The sequence below is a fragment of the Schistocerca americana genome, chromosome 11 (genome assembly GCF_021461395.2).
Source record: "Schistocerca americana isolate TAMUIC-IGC-003095 chromosome 11, iqSchAmer2.1, whole genome shotgun sequence".
Taxonomy (NCBI): Eukaryota; Metazoa; Arthropoda; class Insecta; order Orthoptera; family Acrididae; genus Schistocerca; species Schistocerca americana.
Window position 1 is genome coordinate 183,178,723 of NC_060129.1, and position 13,790 is coordinate 183,192,512.

Below are 13,790 nucleotides of genomic sequence, written 5' to 3' on the forward strand. Positions count from 1 at the left end.
TGGTTGGCAAAGTGCACGTCATTTATATTAAATATAACACTATTACCGACAGGTGGCGTCTGGTACATTTGTTACATTCCATTTGCACATACTGTATTCAGTAGATCTTTTGTATATTAAAAATTTTTTAATTAAAATATGTAGATGTCAAAGCTAAAATCTGTACTTGTCAGGATTAAAAAACAGTAAAATTATCGTTTTTATACGATCTACAAGGCATAGGGCGATTTATATATCTATGGTGCTGGTGTGAACTTGTTTTCTTCTACGGTCTGCTTCCGTGGTTCTCGCCATTTCGGTCCGCTCAGTCGTCTGCTGTCCATCGCCGCGGGCAAGAGGGCCGCACAGGAGGGCCCTGTCAACGACGCCAGGCGTTGCACGCGTCTTCCGGCTTCTCCACCGCGCACCGTATCTCATCCCTCGGCCTGGATCTCCATACGCAACAGTTGTCATCTTAGTAGGTCGTCATAAATGCTAAAATAGGCGTTATGATTGAATTCGCTTTGTTCGTTGAGGATTAAATCAGGATCTTTATTTTTGTGGGTGTATATTTCGATCTCTTCTAAAATGTTAAGAAACCGTCCCTTGTGAGCTCTATGCAGGATGTCTAAGTTATTTTCAATATTCGTGACTGAGTGCTTTGTCGCAGCCATATGCGCCCCAAAAGCTGTTTTGTTTTGAGAGTAGGTGTGCTCCCTGAATCTGGTTTCAAAGTTCCTACCAGTCTGCCCTATATATTGTTTACAGCATTCATTACATTTGATTTTATATACACCTGAATCCTGAAATTTATTCCTACTATTACATATTCTATGCCGGAGCTTCAATTTTAACGTGTTATTTGTTCGGAACCCTATTTTAACGTCGGATTTACGAAAGCATCTTTCAATTTTGTCTGCAGTTCTTCCATTGTAAGTGAGAGCTACATATTTTTTCTTGTTGTTCCTCTTAACTGCTACTTGACTTCCTTCTGTTTGTTCCCTTTGCCTCTTCTTTATCTTCCTATAAATATTCATCACCTGCTTACACGTATATCCGTTCGCAACGGCCACTTGTTTTAAAATACTTAATTCCTTTTCTACTTCGTGTTGGCTTAGTGGCAATCTTAGTAGCCTGTATACCATCGAAGTAAAATATGCCCATTTGTATCGCGGTGGGTGACAAGAGCGCTCATTGATAACTAGATCTGTACACGTATATATAATATACAAAATACGTAATATACAAAAGATCTACTGAATACAGTATGTGCAAATGGAATGTAACAAATGTACCAGACGCCACCTGTCGGTAATAGTGTTATATTTAATATAAATGACGTGCACTTTGCCAACCAATTTTATGTGACGTAGCATGTGAAAGTGGCTGATTTGGACGGGTTACTCCTGTAACAGAAATAACAGGTACGTTCTGGTACATTTGATGTTGATTAGATAGGACGAAAAAGATTTGCTTTCGTGAAATAGTAAATTAGCGTAATTATTTTTACAGATCTGAAGATGGTTCTGAATGAACCGAAACCGGTCATATGAATAATAAAATAATTTGCAATCAAGACGGATTTTAAGTAACACAAATAGTTAGCTCAGATTGCACCCCGCGAGCAAGGCTTTCCGCCTTCACCAACTCCGCCAACCGCCTGTACGAACTGAGGATGACCTCTGAACCCAGACGGCAGGAGTCATTGGTGCCGACATGAGCAACAGTTTGCAGTCGGGTGCACCCAGTGCTGTCTATGGCCGCCGGCAGGGCCTCCTCCACATCTTGGATCAGAGCCTCTGGCAAGCAGACAGAGTGAACACTGGCCTATTTCCCAGACCTTTCCGCTTTTTCCCTAAGCCTAACGTTGGAGCTCCCAATAACTAATAAACCCCTCCCCCCGTGTGCGTGCTCGGACCTTGCTGAAGGAGCGGCCACATGTCCACTCACAGGCAGAGCGGGCGATGCCACACGGCCAGCCTCCACATTGACCCTCCGCCTCGTGCGCCGCTGAACCCGCCACTCCCCTTGGGGAGAGGGTGGCCCAACCGCGCCCAGTACCCGCGAAGATGTCTCGACAGCAGGGACAGTGGGTGACGCATGTGTAACACCTGGGCTGTACCGTGCGACGCACCAGACTCCCCACTGCCGCTACACTCCGAGGCAGCAGCCTGAAGACGGCTGACCGCGGCCATCAACACGCTCAGCTGTTCGCAAACAGTGGCCAGCTCCCCCTGCGTCCGTACACGGCAGTCACACATCCTATCCGTCGTAAGAAATCAGTTTACTGTAGATAGTTAATAAACTTTTAACTAGACTGCTAATTCACTAAAGGCGGCTGATAGTTGACTTAACTGTGGTTACCAGACACTTCTTATAGAAAACAATGAAAAAAGCACTACCTGTCTAAGGACTGTATTCAAAACACTAGCACTGCTGGCACTATGGCTCACTAAAGGGACTCTTGAGATCAGTTACTGCCCTGAATGGTGGTTACAAAATTAATGGTGCGCGTTCTTGCCTGGAGAGTGAAAATGATAATGGATGAGGTGACTGGCCCGTATGGAACTACGGTGGGTAGAGACAGATCAAGTATTCAAACTGTCCGTGAATATAGACACATCGTAGCTGCGGCACATGTTCACACGCTCGAGTGCGCCGTAATGTCGCTCCATTTCGGGAATGCTTTCGATAGGGTGAGTCACCAGTGCCTTCTTGAAGCAATGACAGTACTGGATTTTCTGCAATATTTTGTCAAGGTAATTGGTATAGTGTTGAAGAACAGCAGTTTGCAAATCATGATCAGTGAGTGGTCAGCTAACAAGGCAGCTCGCACTCAAGAGCTGTGTGCGACGAGAGGTGGTCCTGTGTGGAGGGCCTCGTTCGCCACTGCCGCTGAGGCCCTGCTAGCCGCTCTGCAGAAACTGCTACGAGGGCTGCACGCATGCACACGCACACACACATACCGCCAGAGTATCGTGTGTTGGGCGTACACAGGTGATGTGGATGTAGTGATCGTTGGCGACAGCGACTGGGAGAAGGCACTGCAGGTCATCAGCAAATCCGAACTTGCATCAGGTGCGAAGCCGAGCAACATTAAGCCACACGTGGAATATCTCTGCAAAACACGGGAGACCTTAAAGTGTTGCCCCATATGGAAATTTTGGGTATCAGCTACAGTTATATATAAATTGTACTACAGCTGCAAACTCTAGGAACATCCTTGCCAGTCTGCCAGCTAGCGCCAAAGAACATAGTGCGAGAAGACTTGACGATATCCAAAAGGGGACACTTTTCAAATATGTACGTGGTTTTTAAAGTCAGTGTAGCAAAGGTTTTACCCAAATCACGTGAAACAGCAGCAAGATTTCTGTCAGCTCGTGGTAACATTTTCAGAGTAAAGTTTGACACGCTGACTCCTTCAGCAGGAAATGCCCGGGGGTGGGGGGGAGGGGGGGGGGGAAGAGAGATTAAATCTCACAATCTCTCAGATGTTGGGAGAATATCACAAGCTGTATTCGTGTGTTCCACACACGAGATGCGGAAGAAGACACACACGACCCTCGTGTCTCACTTAGCAGACGAAATTACTCCCACTGTCTTGAATCCAGCCATAGATGCACGGCTTTTATCATTTTGAACAATTTTGATTCGAACTCAGTTACACTCTGACCAGAGTTCGCCCGTCGAATATGGTAAAAGTTAGGAACATATACGTGCAATTAGCGGAAAAGGAATGCGGAAATGTGGCTGTACAAAAGTAGCTGCACAACAGATGGAAGGTCATTTGGATAAACATCAGCACCCCTCACCTACCAACAAGTGTGAAACCTGCTCGGAAGAGGGCAGTAAACAGGAAAGTAGCAAACAAAGCGAAACTTCAGGCAGTCCACCTTGGTGATTCGCCAACACGTGATAATTGGGACCTGATAGCAAGAGAAGACAGGTTTGTCAGCACTGAGTGGAGGATTTCCGGGGACTTATCAGACAAATGTTGGCCGCGATAACACCAACACTAACTGCAACATCTTGCCTGGCGATTCTTCGAATTCCAGCAAGGTGACATGTCATTTAGAATAAAGAAATGCTGTAAAGTGGCTAAAAGGACAAACAACGTGTCACCTGCTAACAGAAGGAAGCAAAACAACAAAGCAAAACAAAACGCACGCCGGGCACAAGCGGACAACGGGGCGGCGCGTCTCCTCCACTCCGGCCGCCCTGGGTGTGCATCGCAGAGGCGGAAAACTGCAGGACAAACTCCGCAAAATTTTTTAGTACGTATAGTTACGTGAAATAGTGTGCAAACTGAATAGAAAGAGACGTAAACGCAAGAACAACATAATGAATCGTGCTTAACCTCTTTTGTCTTCAACACTATTTTTTACAGAGTTATTCATTTATTTTTAAGGAAACAGAAATCTACACTAAAATAAGTGGATCAGAAGCGCACTTTATTTCGTGTTGAAGGCATCTCGGAGGAAAATTATGTCCTCACGACAGAAGACATGGTACTTCGTAGTGCATTTTATTTTACTTTATTCCGTATGCCACAACTTGCTTTAACCAGAAGACGGGACTGCCCTCATTTCTTCTTTTCTGTGTTACATTCATCGTTATCCGAAACATCCAAAATGGCAGCACGGAGCTTCCAGCGAGTGGATTGCTCGGAGTTAAGAGAAGACCAACATGGCAAAGAAACCTCGCGAAAATTATGCATTGGATCAGGAAGAAGATACTGCGAAATAAATTGGAAAGCCAACCAGAGTGAACACGAACTTCGAAGCCGTCGCCCGGAGCTGACATAGTTTCTGTGCAGACAGTCTTCCGGATGAAGTACTAAAAATAAAAAAATAAATAATCCACGAAAACAACGGAGTGACTCGGAGTCATGTATGGCGGGAGGCGTCGTGGCCAGGCCCCGGAATGGTTAAAAAATTAAATGAAAGAAAAGGGGTTAAGGGCGCGAGTTTCTAGTCTGCACGTAGTGTGTTCGAATCCGCAACTTACATGAATTTAAATTCGTGATAAAGGTTGCTAGTTAAAAAAGTTGAAGTGGTTCCGGCTACCTATGCTGAAGTTCTGGGTTCGTTTCTTACATCCGGCAGTCATTCTCATCCAACAGAAGTAGCAACTCTCCCACATCTGGTAGCCTGGACGAGAGTCGGTACAGGCTGGGCCCTGACAGAGGAGGAGGTCATGCCGGGTCGAAACTCTGTCACCAGTCACCTTTCTTATGCCAGTTTTTTGTTTTGTTTTTTGTTTTATGAATGAGCCAATCGCTGTGCAAGGTCACAGGGGACTTGACTCTATCAGAGCCCGAGATGTAGAAAATATTGGTGGAGCACTCAGATCTCCCTTTTCGTCGCGTTTGATCGGTTTGCAATGATGCATTTCCACTGCTTCATTGTTTCCACTTGCCTGCAAAGCTATAAAGACGTTCGCAAAAGACATGTCTGTGGGGTTCGAATCCTGGCATGTCACTTTAAGTTGCAACATGAGCACAGCAAAATACATGTGAGATATTATTATGATTTTTAATGCCTTTCTGCGCTTTATCAACAATAATGGTGGGTTCCGGATTAGACTCCCTAGTCAGACACGCAGCTTTTCGTCCTATCATGTCAGTTTCAAACATGCCACTCACAGCTACTCGTGAAAGATGATAGTAGTCAACGTGTCTTTATATGTAGTCAACAACTGTGTGTCCAGGGTTCGATTCCTATTCAGCAGAAAATTTTCATAATTGTATTTACAATACAGACATGCGCACATTTCGCTGCTAATGAAGTACAGGGCTATTACAAATGATTGAAGCGATTTCATAAATTCACTGTAGCTCCATTCATTGACATATGGTCACAACACACTACAGATACGTAGAAAAACTCATAAAGTTTTGTTCGGCTGAAGCCGCACTTCAGGTTTCTGGCGCCAGAGCACTCGAGAGCGCAGTGAGACAAAATGGGGACAGGAGCCGAGAAAGCGTATGTCGTGTTTGAAATGCACTCACATCAGTCAGTCATAACAGTGCAACGACACTTCAGGACGAAGTTCAACAAAGATCCACCAACTGCCAACTCCATTCGACGATGGTATGCGCAGTTTAAAGCTTCTGGATGCCTCTGTCAGGGGAAATCAACGGGTCGGCCTGCAGTGAGCGAAGAAACGGTCGAACGCGTGCGGACAAGTTTCACGCGTAGCCCGCGGAAGTCGACGAATAAAGCAAACAGGGAGCTAAACGTACCACAGCCGACGGTTTGGAAAATCTTACGGAAAAGGCTAAAGCAGAAGCCTTACCGTTTACAATTGCTACAAGCCCTGACACCCGATGACAAAGTCAAACGCTTTGAATTTTCGGCGCGGTTGCAACAGCTCACGGAAGAGGATGCGTTCAGTGCGAAACTTGTTTTCAGTGATGAAGCAACATTTTTTCTTAGTGATGAAGTGAACAGACACAATGTGCGAATCTGGGCGGTAGAGAATCCTCACGCATTCGTGCAGCAAATTCGCATATCACCAAAAGTTAACGTGTTTTGTGCAATCTCACGGTTTAAAGTTTACGGCCCCTTTTTCTTCTGCGAAAAAAACGTTACAGCACACGTGTATCTGGACATGCTGGAAAATTGGCTCACGCCACAACTGGAGACAGACAGCGCCGACTTCATCTTTCAACAGGATGGTGCTCCACCGCACTTCCATCACGATGTTCGGCATTTCTTAAACAGGAGATTGGAAAACCGATGGATCGGTCGTGGTGGAGATCATGATCAGCAATTCATGTCATGGCCTCCACGCTCTCCCGACTTAACCCCGTGCGATTTCTTTCTGTGGGGTTATGTGAAAGATTCAGTGTTTAAACCTGCTCTACCAAGAAACGTGCCAGAACTGCGAACTCGCATCAACGATGCTTTCGAACTCATTGATGGGGACATGCTGCGCCGAGTGTGGGAGGAACTTGATTATCGGCTTGATGTCTGTCGAATCACTAAAGGGGCACATATCGAACATTTGTGAATGCCTAAAAAAACTTTTTGAGTTTTTGTATCTGTGTGCAAAGCACTGTGAAAATATCTCAAATAACAGTTATTGTAGAGGTGTGAAATCGCTTCAATCATTTGTAATAACCCTGTAAATCATTATATAACGTCTACGCGTGACCAGAGGTCCGTGTCGATTGGTGTTGGTTTCGAATGCCCATAAGACAACACTTTCGTCTCCTGGGTTTAGTTTGTCATCTCGTTGCTGGTTAAAACTAACGATTTCTAACGTTTGATTGCGCTCAGTGAACCATCCGATTAAGTGCTGCGTTCGAATCTCCAGGAAACACACAACTTTATGGCAGATCATTTCGAGTTTAAACTTGCACACTGTTTGTTACTTTTGACTGAAACCATACTTGAGATATTTCGTCTTTACTTGTTAGATTGCATTCCCGGATAGTAGCGCAGTAAGAAAACTTTCGTCGTGTCATTTAAAGGAGGATGCTGCTTTCTGAGGTTTCATTTATTACAATACATTTGAATTTGGAAGCGTAATGGCTGTGTAATCTCGAATAACACCTTTCCTGGTATTTGCATTATCGAATTATTAATTTGCATCTAAACTGATGGTCGCACAGAGCTGTTGTCTCTTGTGGCCTCATGCAGTGAACATTTTGTATAGGCAAAGACTGTACCGAAAAGAGAGCAGAGGAACAATGTTACGTGGACTGATCACAAATTAGGCGAAACAGAATTCAGATCTTTCCATAAAGTTTCTGGCGTGCAGCCGCATAAATTCAGCCTCTTCTCCTAATATTTCGGCCGAACACCGTCCAGCCATCTCCAGAGTGAGCTGTGGTGACTGACGCTGCCGCACTGGCTCCGTTTTTTTAAACCCGAGGACCGAACCACTTAAATTTATGCTGCTGCGCGCCAGAACCTTTATGGAACAGTCCTTACGCCGCAACAACATTAAGATGGACGACAACTGAGATAGTTCAGATGATTTTGAGCATGATAGCACATATTAAATACATGTGCGTATGCTATGAGTTCATAAAATGTCACACACACACACACACACACACACACACACACACACACACACAGTTTTTTTATGGGGGTGGTGTTGCCGATTTGGTGTTTGTTATCTCTCACATGTTTTGAATAAATTGTTGTCTGTGTGTCAGAAAGTTTCTGTGTTTGGTGAGGCTGAATGAAGAAAACTGCCGTTAACTGCAGTGAAATTTTTTTGCCTGCATACCAGGAAAGTGTCTGTTTGAAAACCAGGAGACGGAATTCTTGTTGTGTGTGACGTCTGGCAGTGAAGCTGCAGACAGAGACCAGTGTCAGCTGTAAGAAGCGTGTTCTGTAGTGGAGGTGAGCGACTGGTTAGGTGTAGCGTCCCGAGAGCAAAGGAGCTGACTTGCAGGAATGAGTGTGACAAAATGTGGTAATGAAATTCTTTCAGAGGTTGTATAATGCTATTTGTAATGGACGATGAATGAAGATTTTCTTATGAGGGGGGTAGAACAGATTTGCTGTAATTTAATACATCCACACAATTGCGCACTGTTTTGTAGTGTGGGAGGGGGAGTACGGTAGGTTTGTTTCAGGACAGATTTGTATTCGCAACAGTTGTTTCCTCGTGTGACTGTTTTCCTTGTTCTGTGTGTTGTGTGTTTGCAGCAGAGAGTGGCAGTTTGTGTGTTTTGTGCAGGAGCCTCTCTGCAGAGGAGAGGGGCAGGAGGCTGGTCCAGGCGGCTCAGCAGCGGGCAGTGGGGGAGCTGAGGGCGCTGATCGCCGCAGGGGCCGACGTGGAGGCGAGGGGCGTGCCGTGGGGGTGGACCGCCCTGCACTGGGCAGCGCGCAGGGGAGACGTCGAGGCGGCGAGGCTGCTGGTGGGGGCGGGGGCGGCGGTGGACGCCAGGGATGATAATGGGTGGACGCCGCTGCATGTTGCGGCACTCAGTGGCCGCGCAGAAGTGGCGGCTGCGCTGCTCGTCGCGGGGGCCGACAGGGGGGCCACAACTCGTCGTGGGGAGACAGCGCTGGACCTCGCCAGGGAGTCTGGCTACAGGCGGCTGGTGGAGATGCTGTCATGAGGCAGGCAGTCCAGCGAACTCTGTGCAAAAAAAACAGGAACTGAAAGAGTTTGTACGAGAGCAATATTCATATTTTTTTAAATAAAGATCCAAAAAACTCAATCCTATTGTGACTCACTAATTTCAGCCCTCCTCGAGTAGCATACAGCACACAAATACTCTAAGCAATGCTGTAGCAAAACTGAGACAACGCCAGATAACAGCAAAATAATTCAGGTAACAACGGACAATCCTTCTCTCAAGAAAAATGTCCCGAGTAAAACTTCCAGACTAAACTTGGCAAAAGTCCACAGTTCATTGTGAACAATCACAACTGCTCTATAATATCTGATCGCTGAAAAGTATTTCATACCAGTCAGCAAGGTGCTGCATCAGACTATTCTAATTTGCAACATACCGAGATTAATGCTATATCAGTTCTATCACCAGAATTCTCGCTCCTGATACCAGACTCAATTTACTTCTCCATATTCAGCAAACATTCTACTCTACCGTACCTGTTGTGTTTAATAACAATGACATAGTAGTAGCGGTATTCACACCACATAATGCGACCATCATCTGGAACCATACAGTCAGTCTACATTGAACTAAACACAATCAGACCACAACATGACACGCATACAAAATGTGAAGGAAATCCTCTCTATCTGGTACTGTTGTCTCTACTTGACGTAAAAGATTGCAACGAGCAAAGTAATCCTAGTTGTATTGGAGACAGAACACCGAGGCTCGAGTTTCAGCACACGAAAGCAATTTCGCGACGACGCACACGAGTCTCCACACTCATCGGCCACAACGGCACAGCTGAGACGGTGACGCAAGTCGTGGAGCTACAGGTAATAAAATTACACTTACTTTGACTCGTACATCGAGTAAATAAGTGTAGTGGAGAGTGTACGCCTGTCAACTCAGCTGCTGTCACCTCACTTCACTCCCTGTGTCCGCAGCTCGCCGCTCCCCGCCAGTCCGTGGCTCCTGCCACAACTGTCAGCCGCCCCTCTGCTTGTGAGGCGCCAGCAGGCAAACGGCAGAACAGTCCGTGAGGCCGTCACTCAAACTTCACTCACAAAGAGTACTGACAAGGCGCAGAAGAAATGCTCGCACACAACATTGCCTTCACGAATCTTTTCAACAGTAAAATTTCTTCTCCGAGACCCTCGTTATTAACGTCTACACTGTAGCAAGATTCGTCGTTTCCCACAAGCTCTTGGACCGGAGAATCGTGTTCGCTTACGTAGTTCCACGGGAAACGGAATGTGTCCGTGTTGCGTGTTGCTGCACACGGTACAGTCAAGTTCCCTACAGCTGTGTAATAACGTGGCAAACATTTAGCGAGCTATGGTTTAAATCGTCCCCTGATGCTTCATCAACAAAGCGTTTTCTTCTGCCTTGCCGTTTTTCTCCGTCATCAATCATTACATTCACTTCAGGTGATATTCCAATATTTTCCGCTACTTCGCAACTTTCTGCGTAAATAGTATCTCAACATTTCTCAGCTGATTTAATTCTTCCGCGAGACTCTTCTTACTACTACTTGAAACATCTGTTTTTCTGGTTTGAAGTACAACTTTACGTATGTTTATTGCAGCCAATAATTTCAAATACTTCTGAATGCTCCTTAGTTCAATGTGTTGCTCCCGCAGTCCAGGTTATTAGCAAGTTCAACCGCCCATTGTAATCCTGGCCAATTCTCGGCAAATGGATCCATGGCACCTACCCACACAGACCCTCTCGTTGCCGATATTTTCTTTTAAAACTGTCCGTAGCTGCCACTTTCATTTTAAATGAGTTCCTTAGAAACAGCAGTTGTACTGGAGACAGAGGAGAAACGTCATGGGGAAGTATCGCAGTTAACTCGAGTGATTCTTTTTGCCACGTCTTCCCCACATGTGGCACATGTAAGCTGACGTTTCGTTGCTCTGTGTGCAACTATGACTGCCACATCAGACACAATCTTACACGCCTCCGCCGTGACATTAAACGCTCTTCGTGGAGGTAACAGAGGGCCATGTTGTGCATCTCGCCGAAAGTTCGGCACGCGCCTGACGCCCTCCAGCTGGTGCGGCTCACTGGAACGGCACAGCACGCTACAGCAGAGGGGAAACAGCCCAGAACTCCGTCCCCTTTCCTCGCATCGTCAGACACGCCGCAATTCACTGCTCATATCGCTCAACAACCGGACGCTAAATAGTCTGAAACGTGTTCCTGTTTAAACTCGTGTATGTAAATGTCTGGTTGGTATCTGAGAAACTGGTAAAATTTATGTTGATATGTAAATAGGTTAATCTCAGAGCAGGCCCGCAGAACTGTTCTAAAACTAAATTTTGATCGGAAGTATGTGAAGCACACGCTACACGATGCGAAATCCAGTCGAGGCACCACGTCAAACAATTCGCCTGCGAGAGAGCATGGCGTTTTCGATGAAACTTACAAGTGCTATTTGATTGCAAACAAATGATTCAGGTTAAAATGTTGGCCCTGAATGTTGTTAATGTTTATCTTCAGCCTCGCAAAGAATCACTGTACCAGCAGTTTTACGGTAATTACAGAGCAAATGAACACAAAATTTTACGCATCCGACTTTGTGTTAAAACTGTTCCAAACACCCCCCCCCCCCCCCCCCCCAAGGCAACACCTGTCTCAGATCATCTACCGATTTGAAACCTCTGAAATGATGTACTTTCGCAGATATATCCCGACAAATACACTCTCTGACAGTGGGCAATGGTAATTAAATATGTTGGCCTACCTCTGAGAACGGAAGGTTCGTTTCTTCTGCAACCTATTTAGTATTAGTATAATGACAGAACTGTCAAAAACCAAAAAAGAGGAACTGAAGTTATCGTCTGACAAATGAGAGAAAGGTTCCAAGTATAACTATGCCTCACTAATCCACAACAGCAACACACCCTTTCATGAATTACTCACAACCACACATGTCAGCACACTCCCTGGTGCGACGCGCTTACATACTACGAGTAAAATACTTAAAACGACTCACCACGCAGGAACTGGAGAATTTATTGTGATTTCGCGTGCTGCGTTGATAGCTACAGTGCTGTGCTATAATGCAAAACATATTGTCCACCTTGCCACCATGATTGTTTACATCGTTTCATATTTTAAATATTTTGTGTTATGTTATTAGTTTTGGGGTAATTTCTACATTTCGTGTTTTTACTGATACGTCTGTGGTTGACAGCCTCCAGCTGGTCCAGCACAGTATGTCTCCAGAACTGAGTCTGAATGCAGTGCTTGACGACCCACAGCCTACATGAGAAAATAATTACGAAATATGATCAGCCCTGTATATGTTTATTGACAGCTGCACAGTAAAGGCTGATATTAGGAAAAGTATTCTGTTTTTCTCCCATTGCCAGTTATAGAACAGTTCTTACATGTTGCGACAGTCTCTAGGAGACTACAGAACAATCGGGCGAAGAAAGGTTCAACCGTAATTTCGTAACTGTAATGTAATTCAAGTGACGCAACGGACATCTGATTGTGCAAAAAAATGTCTTAGAGCTGAAGTGGAAAAATAATTAACATAATCGGTGTTGAGCGCACCGCCTTCGAAGAAAATGGAAAAATCTACAAAGTAACGGAGCTAAATAACTAGAAATATTCCAGAGTTTAGTTTTAGACGTCTTTCCTTTGGCAGATTCTTAAAATACAACGTTGTGTGTATGTCTGTTTTTACCTCCGCAACTGAATGAAGCGCAGAAAACTGGAGGTTGTCCCATAACGAAACTGCGGAACATCATTTCTCAGCGCTTCTATAATTACGTGTTTTGTGATTCTATAATCCGAATTTCGTGTTTGGTGCATTGTAGGAGATCGGCTTCACAACGAAAGATCCCACAAATTTTCACTCTTTTCTCAGATTTTCGTTCGTTTCACGAAGACTATGCGTTTCTGGGAGTTGAAAACCCGCCACAAAATTACAGCAGTCAAACTCTTCTACGAAACGCAACAATCAGGTCTGATTTTGTGACGAGCAATGACGGCGCTAGAGCGCGCTGAAGAACGGCGACTGCCGAAAATTCGGAACGGTCCTTTAACGGCCTTCGTCTTTTGTTCTCTGGTATTACGGCGCACTGCAACGGTACGGCACGCTTCAGCAGAGGGGAAACAGCCCAGAACTCCGTCTGCGTTCATCGCATCACCAAACACAACGGCATTCACAGCATATATGTTGTGATAAAAGTAAAGAGATATCTTTTGAAACGTGTTCGTATTCATTTAAACTCGTCGTTTTAAGTGTGTGGCTGGTATCTGAGAAATTGTTGAAATTTGATACCGAAATGCGTAAATCTCAATACAGTGCAGCAGAACTGTATAAAAATGTATGTGAAGGACACGCTACACGATGCGAAATCCCCTGTAGCCAGTTCATCAAACAATTTGCCTGCGAGAGAGCAGGCCGTTTTGTATGTAATTTATATACGCAACTAGTCTACAAAACTAATGACTCAGATTAAAATGTTGGCCCTTGATACTGTTAATACTTATCTTAAGACATGGAAACAATGACTGTACCAGAACTGCTTTTGTATTTATAATTCAAATGAACATAGAATCTAACACATCTGAGTTTGTGTCAAACTGCTTAAAAATTGACAAATAACACCTTTCTGAAAGAATTTACCGATCAGAAACGTCTGAAATGATATGATACCTTCACAGATGCATTCTGGTGTGTGGCGGAGGATACTGTCAGTAC

At 44.9% G+C, this 13,790-nt stretch overlaps 1 protein-coding gene across 1 annotated transcript in view; it reads left to right on the plus strand.

Moving 5' to 3' along the window:
* Positions 1–9,166, plus strand: part of LOC124554033 (BTB/POZ and MATH domain-containing protein 3-like) — a 96,108-nt gene extending 86,942 nt beyond the window's left edge. Inside the window, exon 4 of the mRNA XM_047128067.1 lies at positions 8,680–9,166. Coding sequence (XP_046984023.1) covers positions 8,680–9,064 — 385 coding nt within the window. The 3' untranslated portion in view covers positions 9,065–9,166. The remainder of the gene's footprint in view (positions 1–8,679) is intronic.
* Positions 9,167–13,790: the final 4,624 nt, after the last annotated feature.